Source organism: Protopterus annectens, chromosome 5.part0 (genome assembly GCF_019279795.1).
Source record: "Protopterus annectens isolate FY-2018-M chromosome 5.part0, PAN1.0, whole genome shotgun sequence".
Classification (NCBI taxonomy): domain Eukaryota; kingdom Metazoa; phylum Chordata; order Ceratodontiformes; family Protopteridae; genus Protopterus; species Protopterus annectens.
The window spans coordinates 1,182,410,020-1,182,431,652 of NC_056735.1; the positions used below are offsets into that span (position 1 = coordinate 1,182,410,020).

Genomic DNA, 21,633 nt, shown 5'->3' on the forward strand with positions numbered 1-21,633 from the left:
TAATCACTGTGGTTACAAGCCCTATTTTTAGCAAAGGCTTATCAACTAATTCATATTTGACTGAGATATTACAAGATTTCACTGTAATAATATATATAACTTTTCATACTTGTACATGTGAAATATTATATATAAATGACTAATGTGTCATTAACATGCATACTGCAGGATGAAGCATGGAAACATTCTCAGAGAAGTTAGCTAGGGAAATCTTCTGTATCAGCTAGTTCACAAGGCACTGCTTACCAATTAATGCTGTATAAAAAGAAGTAGCCTGGGGTGCTAGAATCATGAAGTTTATTCCTTAAGTGGAGATTTGGAAGAGGTGAGCTGGAGTTGCCAAGAAGTGTCAAGAGGCATTAAGTGTGAGAGCCTAGTCAGAGCTCACCTGTATATTACACCTGGAAGAATCATCTGGAATATAGAGCTGCAGCTAGCAACTGGGTGAGGCATACAGCTTAAGATTTTAAAGACAGACTATTCCTGTAGGGGCTGTGAGAAACTGTACTACTGCTGATTAAAAGAAACATAGAGTAGGTACTGTTCATAGGATCATAGACATTACAAGACAAATAAGTCAAAAGGCCATTTACACCTTGCCAATACCCACCCTCAAGCTGTACCTTCCATTTCTAGGAGGGAAGAATATACCAGACCAAGGAAGACTTTGCAGATACCCATGTAATTGCTCAGGTTATTTTTTGAAAGTTTTGAGGGTGTCTCTATCTATTTAACATGTAAAGGTAATTTGTTCAACATGGGGTAACTGGTGGATAATAAGTCTGTCCCTCCAATGTGTTTTATTTATGTGTAAGTGAACATTTGCATCCTTAGTTTGATTTTTTGTGGAGCTTTGTGCCTTATGGAGGTACATGACATCTGGTAGAGTAAGTTCTTTTATGACATGGAATGTAAAACATAAATCATAAACCATACATCTCCTTGTAAGAGTATATAACAGACAAAGTATATGGGCAGAGCATCAAACTTGTCTTGGCAGTTAAGGATACTTATACCAATAATCTTTTTATTTAGGAACTTTTGGGACCTTTTTTAGTTGTGCAGTATGACTGGCAAGGTATATACCAAAATATGCATTGTTCTCTACAAATGGTCTAATTAGGGCTGAGTACAGACAGATAATAACTTATTTTGACCTGAATGAAATTCCTTTAAAAAGTGTCTTACAGTTTAAATGTTGACAGCTCTATTTATATATATATTTATATATATATATATATATATATATATATATATATATATATATATATATATACTGCGGTGGTGGTGCTGCGGTAGCGTTGTCGCCTTACAGTAAGACGTTGTCCTGTTTGATTCTCAGCTAAAGCGTCTTCTGTGTGGAGACATGCTTGAATGGGCGTACCTTCGTTGAAGGTTGTGCATCAGGCCTGGCAAGTCAGTATGGAAAAATCTACTGCCAATCATTAGCAGACCGGAGTTCTGCTGTGGCGACCCCTAACTGGGAAAAGCCAAAAGATAGAACAACATAGATATATATATATATATATAATTGTAATATTCGAGACTCAGAGAGCTTGTCAACGATGCCTGAGTGGGATATTGATCAAATGCCTTAGTCAGATCAAGATATGCTGTATGCACTGCTTTACTGTCACCCGTTGCCTTGGAGACCCTCGCAAAGAAGCCTACCAGGCTAACTAGGCATGATCTTCCTTTAAGAAAGCCAAAGTGGGATGGGTCCAGTATCTTTAGGTTGTCAATGTCCTTATTTGTCATTTCCATGAAAATTTCTTTCCATGACTTTGCATTAGGCTTGTTAAATTGATGGGTCCCCGGGTCATTTGATAGTTCGCCCTTGCAGAGGGGAATGACTGTTGCAGTCCTACATTCACTTGGAACTTAGCCTGTTTCAAGGCTGCAGCTGAAGAGTGCCTCAAGTGGTCCTGATAAGTCATGTTTTAGACAGTTCAAGAGGCAACCCAGGATTTTGTCAGGACCCATGGAGGTGGTGTTCTTGGGTTTAGCACGTGCTGCTAGCACCTGGTCTCTGACGATAGCTGGGGGAAATATGTTGTGAGGGAATTTCACCTACTGGAGTTGGGGGAGTTGAAGTTTGAACTTAATTTTTCAGCCAGTAGATTTGCTATGTCATCCTGGTCAGTGAAGGTGGTACTATTCGCCACCAGTTCAGTATCCTGTTGTGTGTTACATCTAAGGTTCCAGACATAGCTGAAGAAAGCCTTCTGATTGTCCTTAGCCTGTGAGGCTATATTGACCTCATAGTTGGCCTTGTTGGACTTAATTAGACCTCTTAGTTTCTTGTTGATTTGTATAAGAGAGCACTTGCCTTTAAGGGAGTAGCTTTTCCTGATTTTGGCCATGACTTTCCTTCTTTTATTATATACCCTGTTTAGGTAAGGCTTATACCAGTGGGTTTTGTTTTCTGTGCTTGTTTTGAGTTTATTTCTTGTAGGTTCACCAGCCTCTATCCAGCTATTCACATGTTTTTATAGTGACTCTAGGTCTTGAATTTTGACAAACTGTCTCTTAATATGATGTAATTTGCCTTTGAATACTTCCTATATGCTACTGGTTTAGCTGGATTTTCTGTGTTGGTTTTTACTTTAAATGAGACAGCTTTGTGATCTGACCTCACTTGTGAGGATGTGGCATGGGGGGAATGCAACACTCTCCCATGCTGGCAAGTACCAAATCCAGTATATTTATTCCTCTAGTTAGAGTGTGCACTATCTGGTCCAGAGTGTTTGTGTTAATAAAGTCCAGGAAGCATTGTGCCCATGAATTTGAGGCAGTGTACATTTTCCAGTCTATAGAGGAATAGTTAAAGTTACACATGAATAGGGTGTTTGGTTGGATGATGAGTGCCTTTAGTAGGTTTAGGTAAGAGTCGTTTAAGTCTAGGGCATAGATGCTGACCTGTAGCTAGACATGATATGGTGAGGGACCTTAGCTATGGTGACCTGTACATGGCTCAGCTCTATGGTATCATCCTGTTTAACCAACCTGGAGTTATGTTTGTTGCTAACATAGATTGAGATACCTCCATCTTTGCCTCCAAGCTGTGCTGCTGCTGGTCTCAATGTGTGGAAGGCACAGTAGCTTTGCACTTCTGGAGTACTTCCTATGGCCTTAAACCAAGTCTCATTCACAACACAAATGTCTACATTCTCCAGAGTGAGGAAGGCTTGAAGGGTGTGGAATTTTTTGTTTAGGCTCAGAGCTTTGAGCAGTAACACCTTAAGGTTGCTGGTAGGCTTTTTCACTATGTTGGTAGTTCTGTCTTTTTGGCATAGTTAAAAAGGGCTCTAAGGAGGTAAAAAAAAGTTTTAACCAATATCCCAATGTCTAGGGGGAGACAGGTGCAACACATCCTTGACAAAGCAAAGTGGTCTTTTGATCATGTTCTCCTATGCTGATAGATATTGGATCAACTGGAGTGACACCAGAAACTAAGCCAATTATTAAAATTCATCATTTTATGTTCATACTGTGGCATCAACTGTAGTGAAAGTATAATGCTGCTCAATGCAAGGCTCATACCTACCTGTGACAAATATTCCAAGAGAGCCATTGCATGTCTTTTCATATAGTTCAGTGAGGTATGTCTCAGGTCATTTACACTCAGATGGACAATAACAGAATCATATTTGTACCTGGGGTGCATTAACTTAAGTGTGTGCTTGATATCCTGGCTCCAGATGGGCAAGTAACTGTTATCTTCTCCTTGTCCAACCTGGTAAGTGGAGCAACTGTGTGTCACACAATGGAGTCTCAATGACAATATTAGGTAAAGTGAATGCTTGCCTTATGGGCTTGGCGGTTAGAGGACCATTAGGAGTAGGCTTATGTGAGATGTTTGGGGTTGCTTTTGGTGTGTGCTTTAGTAATTGCTGAAGAGCATTGATATCATTAGGAGGCTTTGGAGGTCTTTGAGATAAGAGAAGGTTTCTTTTAAGCATCTCAGCATAAGGCAATTTGTGTGCATCATGAATGGTACGTGTCTGTGATGTAGTGTGAGTATTTCTGGTACCTTCATTTGTATGCAATATTTTGCTTCCAAGGAAGTTGTGTATTTACATCTCTCCCATACTGTATTATTTTCCTTAATTATTAACTGGTTGTCTCACAACATGAGACAATTGCCCAAATCTACCACGCTGGCCACAGAGACTGTCAATTTATTTTTTTTTTCTTGTGCATTTTAAGTGCATACACACTTCACAGCAGAGATGATTAATTATAGATGCCTTTGAGGAAAGTGAATAGCTTTGCATTTTCTTGAAAGAGCAGAGCAACCTATCCATACCTCTGAAGTGCCCAGATTTTTGCATAATGTCCAGATTTTTATCTCATAGTTTTGGTCAGTTCCTCATATAATTTTTGTTTTCGGGCAAACTTTTTTGAGGTTTGAAGTCAATATATAATAACATGCATTTAAGTTTCAGACTTCATGTCCTTCAAAAATGCAAGCTAACACAAATCCTGTTATTCTAACAACTTTCTAAGTTTATAAGAGCAATATTTAAGATCTGTCCATATTTCTGGGCCTTTGTCTTTTTATTATTTTAGACTTTGTGCAGATTACTTGCTCTAAGAGGTTAAGGGGTATGACCTATCTATGCATATAGTAAGTTTAACTGCATACTTCAGAAATTGCTGACATTAAAGTTAGGTACAAAGGCTCTTGAAAAGCATACAGTTGCATACTGAATAGCAAGCACATGGCTCCTGTTTCCAACAAGAGTGAGGGAAACTATTCAGAAACACAAGTTTAAAAACAGAGTGACAAATGGTGCAAAATGTAAGCATATTATTAAAGATACAGTATTCTGTATTCTTTAATGAGTGATTTTGCAAAAAAAAACAACCTTATTGTTATTATTATTATTAAAAATGAGATATAATATGTGGCTACTCTTTCTTTAAATTATTGTTTCCTCAAGAACAGTGGTTATATACTGTAGGTTCCTCTGCATTAAACATCTTCAAAATCATTTGTGACCATAGTACAGAAAGTTAAGTGGGTAAATAAAGCCTGAAAACAGGAATATACCCCCAAATGTATGTGCAGCTGTTTGGAAAACAGGCACACACTTTCAAAATAAGTACATTTGAGAGGCATTCTAACTGTTTTGATTACAAAGCCCCTTAGATGTGATTTGGGAAGAAGTTCCTCTGCTGTCCATGACAGAAGCTTGTTCTTAGATCAACAACTAAATGCCTCCACACTTTTGAAAGTTCTCTGAATCATAGCCTCCAAATGTCCCTAATTGTGTAGAATATCACTGATATGCCATGATATGATTTAAAAATTAAAGTCTTCTCTCTTGATAATAAAAACATTGAAGTCACTTCTCATGGCAAATTATTAGGGTTGATGGGGAATGATAATCTTACATTCAACCTGCATATACAAAATTGCATAAGGATAAACTCATCAAAAGCAAGAGATGCTTTACAGAGCCAAAAACTTTGATGCAACTAAAACTACTCTTGCATCTCCTCCCCACTCTCCTTTATGACAATCCTATCCTTGCTAACCTCCAGGCTTCACAAAAGTTAAAACTTAAACAATGCTATAACAAAGTTGCTAAATTTGCAGCAAATACCCTTCTCAGAACCTACCACTGTATAACATTAAAACTCCTAAATTGGTTAGAACTGCCTCATCAACTAACATACACAGTTTCTTAACCGCCTGTAAAATTATCCAGCATCCATCTGCCTCCTGTCTAGCACTAAAAAACATTCTGTGCAACTACTTGCCTAGTCGGTTATTGTGATCCAATGACCGAAAACTCCTGTCTGCAAAAAGAGCAAATCTGCTGGGCATTGTCTAGTGCGATTCCTGTTTACATTACACTAACTTACCTTTAAATTCTGTACAAACTGTTTAACATTTATCTAAATATTAAATGATTATACTTGCATCAATCCTTAACCAATGTTTTTATATAACGTCTGATTTGTTATTTAAACTGCAGATGTTTTTGTTTCATTTTTGAAGACTGTTAAATTATTGTTCTTAAAATGTCTTGTAATAATGTGGAGCTTTTCTCCGCGGGCCTTAACTGAAAACGGGATTCGACTCAGCTGGACTTTCTCGGTAATCAAACGTTAATAAATAAATAAACATGGTCTTATAATTTTGTCCGTTCCTTATAAAAGGTTGGAGTTTCTGATTAATCACTGAGGATTATAGTCAGTCTATAATGCCAGACGCTGTAGTCCCATACTTTTATTGTTCAGAAAATGCAGGTTGGTGCAAAACATGCTGTACTATTTTAAATTTAATTGAATTACAGTAATATTCAAGAATTGTTCCAGCTTTTCTGTCTTAGTCTCCAATTATTTTTCGGTCCTGTCCCTTATTATTGGGCAAAGAAGTTGTCATGCTCAATTTGAATTACATTTCTGCGCATTGCTAAAATCAGTAGTAGTTGTTGTTTTATTGTGTTAGAGTAACCGACGTCATTCAGACTATAAAATAAAGTAACTGAGGGACCTAATGGGACAGTGAAGCTAAATTACTTCTGGTATGCTGTGACTATGCTTTAGTGTAATATCCCTGTTTCTGTTTGCTTTGTACTTGTTATTTTTTAAAATATTTTGTACAGCAAATAATACAGTAGCCAAGACCCACTCTGCGAACTAGAACGGCTTAAAATGAAGGTTATGTTTACGAATAAGGTAAGGTGGGTGGGGGGCGTTGCTGTAAGGACATCCCAGAAATGTTTTAAAAGGCAGAAGAGTTTCGTGTGGATCTAGGAAAAGGCCGCAAAAAGTATATGATCTTCATCAGAAAAAGAGCAGTTAAGGCACGGCAACTGATAACGGGTCCTGTCAGGTCAACAGAGAGCTGAACCTTTTGTACTTTTACATAAAGTAGCAGGGCTGTTTTGGAAGAGGTTCGATGTCCTGGAGATCAGCTACCTCGAACTTTCAACAAAACAGTCATCTTTTGCGTTAGTTTGCTTGCTTATCACCAAGTTTCGAAATCATGAGAAGGACAGTGGTGTGCAGTGGTTCCCTGCTCAGACAGGTAGCCCGATCAGTGGGTACAGGTGGGCTCAGCAGCATCGACTCTCAACTCTCCTCGCCGTGGTGGTGTTCCAGGTTCGCTCGCGCCATGTCCTCGCTCTCCGTCCCACCTCCAGCTGTGCTGCAGCAGCCGCTGAACCTCCCCGAGAGGCTGCTTCTCGGGCCGGGACCCACCAACGTTCCACCCCGCATCATGAGCGCAGGGGGCCGCCAGGTGCTCGGACACATGCACAAGGAGGTGTTCCAGGTGAGAATGAAAAAGGCATTTCCTGGCACCCAAGTGGTGCAGATTTAAATATCAATCAAAATTTAACTGCTGATTTTATACCAGAACATACCTTGTTTCTAATTGATCATTTTAATAGCACAGTACAAAATGTAGTAGTTCATGGCCCCATAATGCAGGAGATAAAGTATTAGTCTGTATTAAGTTCTTAACAGCATATATCAAAAGCAAATGCATCATCTTCCGAATTCCATGCAGAAAAAGACTGCACCGCTTAAAGCTCTTAGTGTTCTTACTAAGGTGTGGGATTATGTTCTAGGAATGAAACTGCAGTACATGTTTCCACATTACCAGCTGCATGCGCTGTCACGTTTACATGTATGCCATCATTCCTACTGTCTTTGGATTTTGCTGGCTTACACGGACTTCAAAGTTTCTGTTGTCAAGTATAGCTGCAGACTTTAATTGTATTGCAATAACTGACGTCGGTGCTTTATATGAAAGGGTTAAGGATTCATTACTTACTGTATTTGCTTGAATTATTGTGTCAACCAAGCATGCCATCTTTTGTCTAACAAAATCTTCTTTCAACATTAGAAGGCAAATGATTTATCAAAATATCCTGTTTAGTATTCAATACATCTTCTCAGTTAATCAAAGTAGATAAGTGTACATGCTTTTGTGTTGATATGAGTAATGCATTCTACATGCAGTGTCTTGTCTAAATTTTTATAACCACCAGAAGATCGCTGAAAACAAGTAACACTTATATACAGTGCTGTGATTTTGAACACAGAAGTGATGAGTCCTCCAAATAAATATTCAGTGGACTATTCAGTCTTTATCTCTTCCCTACCTACCTGTGTTCTCTAGCTTTGTACTCGTCAAATTTTGGCAAATGGGAAATATTTTTGACTCCGCCACCCTTCCAAGACTGAATCAAACTCACTTGAGACAACAGGAGGTCAGGGTATAAAGACCAAGTTATATGTACAGTATTATAATAATTAATAATTATAACATTAAATTAATCTAGCAACTGTTATACAACAGCATTAGTCTGATTATAATAATTATATGCATCTGGTTGCAAACATGTTGTTAGTTCTGCTTTTGCTACAGGGTATCATGTTGCAGATGAACAGTGTTTTTTGGTCCAGCCCACCTACTTTGTAATCAGACTGATTATAATGAAAGACATGTAGCACAGAGGCTCAATGGAAAAAAGTCTCTGATTCCCTGTTCCAACAAGGTTTGGGGCTTCATTCCTAACTTCTGGTCACTGTCTGTGTACAGTTGTATATCCTGCATGTGTCTTCACTGTCCTGCATATGTTCCTCCCACATCTGCAAACAATGCTGGTTGACTGGCTGTGCTAAATTGTCGGGTCTATATTGAAACATCGAACACTGAAAACGGCGAACGATGTTTCACCGACACATTTTAAGTGACAGCTGAAAATGTCGAAACCACAGAACAGCGATTTCAAAGAAATCTCTGTTCCAACCAACAAAAAAAAAAAAAACATTAAACACATACGCACACATACCCTAACCCTAATTGTACCCCCCCAAAAAAACAGTAAACAACTAAATACACATATGCACGTAACCCAACCACACATCTAACGGAAAAAAAAAACAGTAAACATTTTAAAAAATTATGCACTTACCTTAACCCACACCCTAACCCTAAGGTCAGTAACTCTTGCACATTTACATAAACAGTTCCAAACACATAAACACTTACCTTAACCCTAATTCTACCCCCCCCAAAACAAAAGTAAACAGTTGAAAACACATACACACGTAACTCAACCATACATCTAACGCAAAATAAAAAACAGTAAACACTTTCATACATATGCACTTACCTTAACCCGCACCTTAACCCTAAGGTCAGTAACTGTTGCACATTCACACTCGGGAGCTATACCGGACAAGGGACCACACTACACTGCAGAACACTGCAAAACAATGAAGCGGTCAAGCAACTTCTTCCCCAAGGAAAGAATTCGCTGAACAGCCGCTTCGCTGTTTTGTCTGTTAGCTCTATATGTATCGACAAAAATTCATTCAACAAAATGCATTTTCATCGTTCTAATAGGAACCCAAGTTGTCCATTTATTTATGAGTTGTATTTGCCCTTGTGCTTGCAACCTGGGTTATGACTGAAAGGGCAACTCAAATAAAAAAATAAATAAAAAATAAAATAAAAACTAAATTGAAAATTGTCATGCTGTAAATGTGGCTCAGCTCAAAGAGGCTGAATGTTGCCAAGCAAAAAAAAAGTTGTCTTGTGGTGTGTCAAGAGTCAGCAGCTTTCTGATGAGAGTAAACAGAATCGACTGGTCCTTTATTAGCTGGATAACTGGAACCTGTGCACAGTATTGTGCCATTCAGATCATTTTTCTAGAGACAAAAATCTCTCATTAGAAAATTATCTGCCCACTTCCAAATAATGCAGGTGCTCTAAAGCTTACCCTTACAAATTCTCAGGAGGTAAACTTATATAACAGTCTTGCCCAAGAAATATTTCAGACCCAGTAGGAAACATGAATACCTATTTTTTTTAGCTGCTACTTTTTCCATGGCTGAGAGTGTGCTTCAAAAATATTAACAGGAATGGGTACATCTAGAAAACTATATCATAGGAAATGCAAGGCAATATGACTCACAAACCCATTTACACCTTCCCAATGCATATCTTCATGCTGTACCCTCTCTTCTCAAGAAGGGGGAAGCAGATCAGGCCATAATCCACTTCCATGTGAAACTGGGCATTAGGCTGCTGTAACAAAGGGGTAACTGCAGTAAAATAATATCAGCATAAAGGTTACTTTTAATACAAATAAACAAAGAAGTATTATATAGTGCCTTATATAAAGGAAATAAATCTGTCAGGTAGTTTTGGGCATAACACCACCATAATGAAATCTCAGAGGGTTCCTATTTCCACAGAAACCTGAGGGCATTCTATTTGTAAAACATACAGTATTACTATATGCCATGTTTTATTTTTACATTACGTGGGCCTGTTTTGAAGCTGAGGGGGAAATGACTCTTCCTACTTGAAGTACATCAGCTGTGGGTGTCCTACAACTTGTTTTTTTACTTCCTGCCAAACGATGTGGTGCAGTTCTTAGCCTGCTCTGACGTAAACACAGCTCTGTGCCTTCCTGCATTATACTCACTCTTGCGCTCGTTGTTTTCACTGACGTGTTAATAAAGTTATTGCTGTTGACTTCTTCTCATTATCTATATGGGATACAAAGGCTGCAAATATAATATGGCGCACAACAAGAAAAAGGGCTTCCTTCTGCCACCTGCACTAACCTTTCAAGGCTCATGTTTTGGTTTGTAATGTTCACTGGTTATGAAGGATACAGACAGGATCAATTGTTATTTTTAGCAGGAAAGAAATTATACTTTATCTAACTGTAGAGCTACTCCTTGACAAAAATTGCCAGCATTCTGTCTATCACTTATGTTCCCCTGCTCTCACCCTCCACCTTCACTATCCTCGTATCCCCCCCAAATAAAGACTACTGAGTCTTCTACTTAATTATATGGCATTGCACAGTGAACCTAACTTTATAGCAACTTACATTAAGAGTAGAATTTATAATAGTTATAATTTTATATTACAATATTTTATATTATTGGCATAATGTTCAATAAGTGAACAATAAGTTTTGTGTGTGTGTGTGTGTGTGTGTGTGTGTGTGTGTGTGTGCGCGTGTGTGTATATGTGTATATATATATATATATATATATATATATATATATATATATATATATATACATAGTGCAAATATAACTATAAAGTATGATGCTATTATTACGTTTGGTAATTTATATTTCATGTGACTGTGTCTCTGAATACCTTGCCTGTGATATAAATAGAACCTGCTGGAGAGATAGGTATGTATCCCAGAGACTACCCAGTCTATGGAACAGGCTCCCCATCCATGTGAATCAGAGTTCCACCCTAAACCAATTAAAGTGCAACTTGAACAATTGGATGAAAAAATGGAAATTCATCCCAGGTTTGGCGCCTATGTCTCTGATGCAAACAGATAACCTGTAGAGGGTTCATCTCCCATTCCCATGCTTACACTTATCAAGGGTATCAGAACTTGTCAGAGATTTGGAATGCATGACTAGGCTTAAAAAGACCCTTGTGGTCGTTAGTCTATGAACCTATGAACCTATGGAGCTTTTCTCCCCTGGTAAAAAGGAACTTTCCAGCTGAAATATCCTGATTAACAAATGGCAATCAATCAGTCAAGCAATCCAAACACAGACAACACATTCCCTGATTAGTAGACAGACACAACTATCAAAGCCACTGCCTGCCTATGCTTGACAAGCAGTTAGTCAAAAAGATGTTTTGAAGGGGAATATCCAATAAAGAGAAAGGCCTCTACAGATAGGGTCATATGAGATTACTAAGCTAATGGATCAAGAGCCCTTACAAGCCTAGCCAGTTTTACCCCAATTTTACCCAATTTCCTGTCCCTAGGGGAAAGATAATAAGGGTCAGCAAGCAGGGTTTTGACAATTTTTACAGAATGCTTCTGTCCACTGTGGGACATGGGCACCAACCCAGGCATGAAACTGTGATTTCCCATCCATTGGTCCAGATTGTGTTTGAAGATGGTCAGGGAAGACTCTGCTTCACATGAATAGGAAGCCTATTCCAGAGGAGGGACAATCTCTGGGACACATACCTGTCTCTCCAGCATGAGCTAGACCAGGTTTAGACATTTGAAGTGAGCCTTGTAGGTCAGGTACAGATCACCCATCAGTAATCAGTATTAAGAAAAGTGTTTCTGCCTCCAGTGTGACATTCTTACATAAGAATGGAATTGCTGCATAGTAGTTTTATTTATAGGTTCATAGTTTAGTACTAAGCTAACTGCCCCTACAAGCCATTTTAAGCGTAGCCAATTATCCCTTGTGAGACTCAAATGCTGCACCTTGTGTTTTTAAGGCAAACACCTTAGCCATTAAGCCACCCTCCCAACCCTTGTTGTATACTGCCTGTATTTTTTGTATGCTTTGCTCAACTATTAAAACAGTTATCCATGGAGTAATAAATAACAAAATGTGATACTGCAAATGCAATGTGCAGGAGCCCAGCAGCAGAGAAGCTGTAGAGCACGGACAGCCTGTATCAGGCAGCCTATGCTGAAATGCATTGGTATATGAGTTAGGCAAGCATAGCGAAGGGAAGGAAAGTGCTTGAATGCCAAAGGTTTCAAGTCTTAGGTCAGCAGAATCATGTGACACAAAATCACATGAATGTATGTACAGAGGTGAAGAAATAGGAAAAAATGGTAAGAGAAAAAGTGGCATTTTAAGGTTGCCTGAAGAAAAGGCATGCTAACATATGTTTATTTTACTGATATTGGAAAAATACATTGGAATCTGTTGCCAAGAGAGTATGTAAGGTCAGGGTGAATGAGCAAAGACAACAAATGGAATGCAATTTAAAGGTAGCATGGCAGGGATCTTTTGAAGTTCAAAGGGCCATAACTGTAATTCTTGGATTTTTTTTTTTTTTGTTTTTATTTTTTTTTGTATGTTTTTTCCTCCTCCTCTGACCAGCTGCACTACTGAACTGTTTATTCCCCTGGGTGACAGCGATATACTCCATCTCTTTCCTGGGGGATAGAGCCAAGCATACCAAGAGCCCTGCCATCATTCTGAAGTGGCCTAGGATTTTCCTTTGCAGCTCATTAGCTTCCAACAGGTTGGCATGGAGTAGTTCTTTGTGATGTATGCCACGTGTCTGCATGATTTCATCACTTGACCATGCACCCGTGTAGAATAACATCTATACATGATCTTTAGTTTCCACATGGGATTCTATTGTGGAGTGCCCATGAGCCCATGCACTTTCATTCCCCGCACTGAGGCAAACAGACCTAAACATCATCAATCCTGTGCCTACACATGCTCAAACGGGCACCTGAGCTGCTAGGTGAACTCAGGTCACCTCAGCTGTAGTCAGGGCCTTATCTCTCTATGCAAACAGAAATGGTTGATCATTGGGACTGCAAGTGTAAGTTTGTTAGTCTGTATTCTATGTCTAAGGCTAAAGCAGGGTAGTCCCCCTAGTCTGATCTCAAAGTTAGAATATATAAGTAGCAGGGATGTGGGAGATAAGCCTTCCATATCAAGGGTACATGGATCAAAGTTACCTGTAAAAGGATGTCAAGCTTGTAATACTGAGTTTTGAAAACTACTGATTGTTAATTTCAGTTTATTTTTTGGACATTCAAGACCTATTGCTTTGTGTCTCTCCTTTGTGATAGAATGATACATGTAACACAGTCAGAGATTCCACCAGGGAGAAAAATATATATGTATTCCAGGCTTTGTAACCCAAACTGCTGTGTGAAGAATTAAAAAAAAAAAACTTTAGTTTTCATAATACATAAACCAAGAGGTGTGCAGTGTTGCAGTCACTGTATTTTGTGGTTTAAAATATGGGAGTGATTTATAGGAAGTTTATTATTGTTCTGTATGTGTAGTAATCAGCGGTGGGGTGAGACAGCAATATATGTACATCACAGCACTCTGTCAACATTATTAATTAAAAAATACACAGAAATAGAAATGTACTCAGCACAGTTTTCTAGTTCAGAGATCTATCTTCATGCCTGAGGTAGGGTTGAGAAGTTGAAGCAGGCTAAAAGGTAGGCAAGACCATCAGGTGTGGACTTGAACTACGTAAATAATAAAGAAAAGTCTTATTTATAAGAGTGTGTTACATTTTTTTGGTGTTTGGTTTTGTGATGAAAGCACTAATTAAACTTTAAGGTTACACTTGCACTGTGTTTCTCCTAACTATTGAGACCCAAGTATTTCAGGTATTATATTAAAAGCTGTACACTGGGTTATAGATTTCTGTAATATTTAAGTAACATTGCTTGTCTGAAATAGTTGCAGTCATAAAGGGTTCAGCTCTGGTTAAAATCCTTTTCAAGGAGAATATGAAAACATGTTTTCTTTATAGTCCAGGTGTCTCCATCCTTTTCATAGCATTGCAGCATAACTTTCATTGTTCTTTTATGCTTACCTGATACTGCCACTTTTCTAATCAAGTGTTTGATAATAGACCAAATCATATATTTCTGACTCCTCACCTTACTGAAATGAAATGATCAGACTGGAAATGTAATACACTTCCCATCACAAATCAGACAACACATAAGACACAAAATCAGTGTGCTGCACAATCACAGCCCTTAAGGCAAAATAACATACCTAACACACTAGTAATAGGTGACTCTATAGTCAGGCACACTGACGTCCCACTCACTAAGCTGGACAAGCAGAAGGTTACTGTTAGCTGCCTGTCGGGAGCCAGAATCCACCACATAACACAAGCATTCAGGTCACTCCAGAACAAGTACAAATATGACTCTGTCATTGTTCATGTTGGTGTAAATGACTTGAGAAGTACCTCCCTGGACTACATGAAAACAGACATGGAAGAGCTCTCTGATCATGCAGCCCAGGCTGGTATGACCCTGCCCTGAGTAGAGAGACTGATACCTCAGTATAAAGAAAAAATGATCAATTTCAACAACTGGCTAAGCTTCTGGTATCATTCAAAGGGGATCCAGTGTCTGTCAGCCTGGGACGACATGCTCGACAAGCTGCATTGCTTTGCAAGAGACAGCTTGCACCTGTCACACCTAGGCTTTTGAATACTGGCCAAGGCTCTTGCTGCCCCCATAGTGTCTTTTTTAGGCAAGGCTCAAAAGTCAAACCCACCTCTGTAAACAGCACAATTAACAAAAAACTGAGGGTTATGCTACTCAACGCCAGGAGCTTAAATCTCAAAATGCAAGTGCTTGAAGCATTCCTCAGTATGGAGAACATCAACATCTGTGCAGTAACTGAAACCTGGTTCAAGGTTCCAGAGAGCACCCCAGCACTACTGGGCTACAACTCATACCACACATTTTGGCCACAGAACATGGACCAAAACACAAAAGGAGGGGGTGTATCCATATTCATCAAGGATACCTACACCTCCAGGTTAGTGGCACAGCATGATACCTCTGAGATCATCCATGTGCAACTAACATCGGGCAAATCTCCGATTTCTAGAGACACTGGAGAACACGAAGGTCCTACCGAACACCCTGATATTGGGCGATTTCAATTACCCTACCATTCACTGGGAAAACTACTCGAATACAAATTCCCAGGCCCAGCACTTCCTGGAATTCATCAACTCAAATGCCCTGGATCAGCTGATAAACTCCTACCAGAGGTGAAAACATATTGGATCTGGTCATCACCAACATGGGCGACAGGTGTTCCACACTGGAGGTCAACCCGTCACTGGTTAGATCAGACCATAAACTAATCACTCTGGATGTCCACACCCCACCACCACCCCTAACTAAGGAAACCACAGTGAAAAATTTTCTAAAGCAAACTTCACCTTACTTAAGACAGAGGTGGTAAGTTTCACAGCCCCTGCACTAAAGGATAACACTGCCCAAGATGCAGAAACCTTTACAAATGCACTCTATGAGCACCTACAAGGATGCATGGATCATGCCATCCCTAGCAAAACCAAGACTCACTCCTGTAAGAGAAGGAAACCAGTTTGGTGGACCCCTGCAATAAACAGGCTATACAATAGAAGGAGGAAACTAGTTCAGAAAAAAAGCAAATCCCAAGAAGGAAAGACATCCCTAATCAGTATCAGTAAGAAACTAAGGTCCCTCATGAAATCATCCAAGGCTAACTTCAAAAGAAAAATAGCCAAGGATTCAAAAGATATCCACAAAGCCTTCTTTAGCTATGTTAAGAGTCTATGTGGCAACTCACAGATATGCACTGAACTAGTGCAAAATAGCACAAAATATACTGAACCTACTGATATTGCCAACATGCTGGCACATAGATTCAATACAAACTTCACCCCCCTCTCACCTCCAAAAGGGCCCACAACAATACCAGAAAAGTGTAGTGTCCCAAAAATCACAGACACACAGGTAAAAACAGCCCTTTCAAAAGCCAAAAACACAGCATCAATGGGACCAGATGGTGTCCCAGGCTGCGTCTTACATGAACTACAGAACGAACTAACCCCCCATAAACATGCTGTTCAACCTCAGCCTCTCCACAGGCTATGTGCCCATAGAATGGCACACAGTAATGGTTATTCCTCTCCACAAAGGAGGGGCCACAAGGTCTGCAAGGCTATGGAGCTCATCATCATGGAGCTCATTAACAAAGATGTTGGGAACCTCCAAACACTTGACCCGACCCAGTTTGACTTTGTTAAGGGCAGATCATGCCTACTAAACCTGGTTGACTTCTTCGAGACAGTCACCAAGGCCATAGATGAGGGAAAGATGGTTCACACAGCCTACCTTGACCTCGCCAAAACTTTTGACACCATTTCCCACTTGAGTATTACAGAAAAACTCACCAGCCTGAACATAAACCCCTATGTCATGAGATAGGTTGCCAACTAGCTTACAAACAGAAATCACATGGTAGAATAGAAGGCTCCAGGTCTGACTCTAAACCAGTCACAAGTGGTGTCCCGCAAGGCTCAGTCCTGGGACACCTATTGTTCAGCATATAATTCTCAGAAGTACAGGCAAACACAGGAGGACTATGGCTAACCAAGTTTGCCGATGACTGCAAACTGGGAGCCATAATTGACTTTCCGACTGACACGTACATTCTCCAAAAGGGCCCTACTGAGACGGACACCTGGTGTCAAAGTCATGGCCTCAAGCTAAATGCCAAAAAATGTATAGTCATCCCATCTGGGAAAAACAAAACACCCACGAATTGTCACATAGGTGGCAGCCCCCTTAATACAGAAGAGGTAATAAGAGATCTGGGGACCCAGGTAGATAGTAATCTCTCCTATGACAATCATATTGCCAAAGTAGTTAGGAAATCCTTCTATGTGGCCCATCTAATTACTAAAGGGTTCGCATCTAGAAATAAAGAGATTATAGTGCCCCTCTACTCGTCACTCATTAGACCCATCATAGAGTACAATGCCCCTTTTGGGATGTACCTCACAAGACACTTCCAACAGCTGGAAAGATCACAAAAGTACCTCATCAAGAGGATTACTGGCCTCAAACATATGTCCTATGCAGCCCGATTGAAAAACTCTGGCTGTACTCAGTGGCATATCGTTTACGCAGAGGTGATCTCTGCCTGACTTACAAAGCCATGTTCAACTCAGAATTTATGGACATGCTCCACCTAAAGAAATCCAAGTCACTGCGAGCTACATGCTCTAGTGAGCTAAACCTCACCACAACAATAAATAGAACATGCTGGAGGGATAGATTCCTGTCACAGAGATTCCCCATGCTTTGGAACAAAATTCCAAATTACATCAGGCAGAGCTCCTCACTAACACTCTTCAAGAGAAACCTTGATGAGTGGATGGGTAACAGAAAATACACCCCTGGGATCACTTCATTGGCTCTGCTTGACAGAGGATCAGTTAATTAATCAGTGGGGTGGCGAAAGCCGACACACTCTGGCTAGGCTTATAAATGCCCTCGGGCAGATAGCCAACTACCTACCTATGAACCTATGAACCTATTTATCACTATTACACTAAAATGACCATTTTTTATTTATTTTTTTAGCTTAGCATACACCTATGAACAAATATGTAGTAAATCTAATTTCATGTAATTAAAAGTTGCTTCCCTTCTCCTTTGTAATAAACCTGCATTACATACTGGAATCCATTGATCATGTAATGTACTGGGTGTGTGGTGCGCATACAGTGATAATGTAATGCTCTGGGTATGGAATATGTACCCTGATAATATAATGTGCTGAGTACAAAAGTATGTACAGTGAAGATGCAGCAGATTGGATGTATGATACATACACAGTAAGCATGTAATGTGCAGAATATATGCTATGTAATGATTATGCAATGCACTAGGTGTATGGCATACAGTGATTATGTAATGCATCAGGTGTGCAAAGTATATGTTGTGAGCATGTAGTCTGCTGAGTACATGATACATATGCATTCATCAAGTAGTGCTATCGATGAGTGATGCATGTATGATGATCATGTAATGTGTTGGGTATATGTCATAATGTTCATATAATATGCAGAGTGCATGATGCATAATGATGTAATCATGTAATCCACTGGGTGTATGATGCATTACAAAGGTCATGTAATCTAATGGGTGCATAACGCAATGAATGAAAGAATGATGTATACATAATGACCATGTAATATACTGGGTACGTGATGCATGTAGAGTAATCGTGTGATCAACTAGGTGCATGATGCAGCCAAGCAGTGAATGTGTGATGCATAGCCAGCAGTCATGTAATGTGCTGTGCACATGATGCATAATATACTCTTAATTTACAGAAAAGTTGAGCTTTGTTGAACACCTCCTTGGTTATCATTGATTATAGTCACCACAGAAATGTAAAAAAATACAATATTTATAATCTGCTGCTATCTGGATTTATCTCTCAGTGTCTTTGCTCAAGGATCAAGGTCAAATGCAAAATAATGAATACAAATGACCAGAATCAGGCAAATGTTTAAATATTACTCTAATTCATTTAGAAAATTACTAGAACATGTTTTGATCAATATGCATTTTCCGAAGAATAAGAATTATGAAACTCCAAAACTTTACAAGGGTCAGGTTAAAGATAGGAGGCAAAATCAGGGACAATCTGCAAACTTCGGGTGTATGGTTTCTAACTGTAGTAGCAAACTGCGGGAGTATGGTTTCTAGCTGTAGTAGCAAACTGCGGGAGTATGGTTTCTAGCTGTAGCAGCAAACTGCAGGAGTATGGTTTCTAGCTGTAGTAGCAAACTGCAGGAGTATGGTTTCTAGCTGTAGTAGCAAACTGCGGGAGTATGGTTTCTAGCTGTAGTAGCAAACTGCGGGAGTATGGTTTCTAGCTGTAGTAGCAAACTGCAGGAGTATGGTTTCTAGCTGTAGTAGCAAACTGCAGGAGTATGGTTTCTAGCTGTAGTAGCAAACTGCAGGAGTATGGTTTCTAGCTGTAGTAGCAAACGGAGTATGGTTTCTAGCTGTAGTAGCAAATTGCGGGAGTATGGTTTCTAGCTGTAGTAGCAAACTGCAGGAGTATGGTTTCTAGCTGTAGTAGCAAACTGTGGGAGTATGGTTTCTAGCTGTAGTAGCAAACTGCGGGAGTATGGTTTCTAGCTGTAGTAGCAAACTGCGGGAGTATGGTTTCTAGCTGTAGTAGTACAAGATAAGGAAATTAAAGGACTATATTTGCGAAGCTAATTTATATCGTTCTGACTCACACTTATGACTGATGTGCATGCAAGCTAATGTGCAAATTGCACATTTACTGCTACAAATGCATGTTCATAGTTTCATACTAAACCAGATACCTTCTAGAAAATGAATTTTTGTCGGAATGTCAAGTGTCCTTTAAAAGATTGTCAGATTATCAGTGAAGTTCAAGTCCATTTCTAGATTGTTCTACAATTATATAAACTCATCAGGAAAAATTATGCGCATTTTATTGCCATAAATATTACATGAAACTAACACACAAAGCTCTGTTTCTAAGTTACATAGGTTGGGAGCATTTTTAAGTGGAGAATAACAGGTTTAGAAGAGTCATTGATAGCACTGAATATTGTACGTAAACATTTTCTAAAACAAATTGTAGTGAACATAATGCATACCAAATTCTTTAAGCTTTATCCCACATTTGAGCTATCTAATCCATGAATTCTATGTATGAAGTATGTTTGGACAATTTAGTCCATTAAGTAGTGCAGATGTCTAAAGCTCTAACATACTAATGAACTACTTCCAGTGCCAAGGGTACAGGATTTGAATTTGTCCACCTTCATTTATCTACTGTGTAGCCTTGTGCAAGTCACGTAAACAGTACTTTGGGGTAAATAAAAATGTGGAATAGACTATTGAACGGTCTGCAGGACTGCATACCTAGTAAGTACTCATGAGCCTGTGACTGTAAAAGGAAGTACTGAGTGGAACCATTATCTTTTTATTCCTGAAAGCACTATACTTAAAAACCATGCCTGACACTGAAAGCACTATATTTAAAAACCATGCCTGACACTGAAAGCACTATATTTAAAAACCATGCCTGACACTGAAAGCACTATACTTAAAAACCATGCCTGACACTGAAAGCACTATATTTAAAAACCATGCCTGACACTGAAAGCACTATACTTAAAACCATGCCTGACACTGAAAGCACTATACTTAAAAACCATGCCTGACACTGAAAGCACTATACTTAAAAACCATGCCTGACACTGAAAGCACTATACTTAAAAACCATGCCTGACACTGAAAGCACTATACTTAAAAACCATGCCTGACACTGAAAGCACTATACTTAAAAACCATGCCTGACACTGAAAGCACTATACTTAAAAACCTTGCCTGACACTGAAAGCACTATACTTAAAAACCATGCCTGACACTGAAAGCACTATACTTAAAAACCATGCCTGACACTGAAAGCACTATACTTAAAAACCATGCCTGACACTGAAAGCACTATACTTAAAAACCTTGCCTGACACTGAAAGCACTATACTTAAATACCATGCCTGACACTGAAAGCACTATACTTAAAAACCATGCCTGACTCACCATCCATCTTCTTGACAGTGTAAGCCACATTGTTAAGGTTCATATTGTAGCACCTTTTGGAGAATTAACTGCTGTGGTGGTGCTGCGGTAGTGTTGTCGCCTCACAGTAAGACGTTGTCCTGTTTGATTCTCAGCTCGAGCGTCTTCTGTGTGGAGACATGCGTGAATGGGCGTACCTTCATTGAAGGTTGTGCGTCAGGGCCTGCAACTCAGCACGTAAAAACCTACTGCTAATCATTAGCGGACCGGAGTTTTGCTGTGGCGACCCTTAACTGGGAAGAGCCGAAAGACACAAGAACATTAGGAAGTCTGGAAATTATCTAACATCCTATATCTAAGGGGTGACACCCCTACCTTACAGTCTTTAGTGAATTTCTTTAGCCAATCAACTATAAAAATATGTTAAACAACAGAGAACCTCTAGACGGTGCCTTGGGAGATACCACTGGGAAATGCTTTCCATTCGCACTAATGACCTTTTAATTTAATTCTGAATGTTCCTTCTTTTCAACAGAAAAGAAAACAACTGTATGAATATTAATTAGTAGTGGTATTAATATAGTTGAAAGATTACAAGGTAGAACCATAATAACTCATTTCAATTTATGTTTACAAGCATCAGGCCTGAAGCATGCCTGAAAAGGGTTCTTGAACTGTATTATTTGACAGCCTAAGAAATGTATAA

General features: G+C 39.3%; 1 protein-coding gene across 1 annotated transcript in view; it reads left to right on the plus strand.

Moving 5' to 3' along the window:
* The first annotated feature begins 6,781 nt into the window (after positions 1 to 6,781).
* The window catches only part of AGXT (alanine--glyoxylate and serine--pyruvate aminotransferase), a 292,507-nt gene continuing 277,655 nt past the window's right edge, over positions 6,782 to 21,633 (plus strand). The window contains exon 1 of the mRNA XM_044071050.1: positions 6,782 to 7,291. Coding sequence (XP_043926985.1) covers positions 7,004 to 7,291 — 288 coding nt within the window. The 5' untranslated portion in view covers positions 6,782 to 7,003. The remainder of the gene's footprint in view (positions 7,292 to 21,633) is intronic.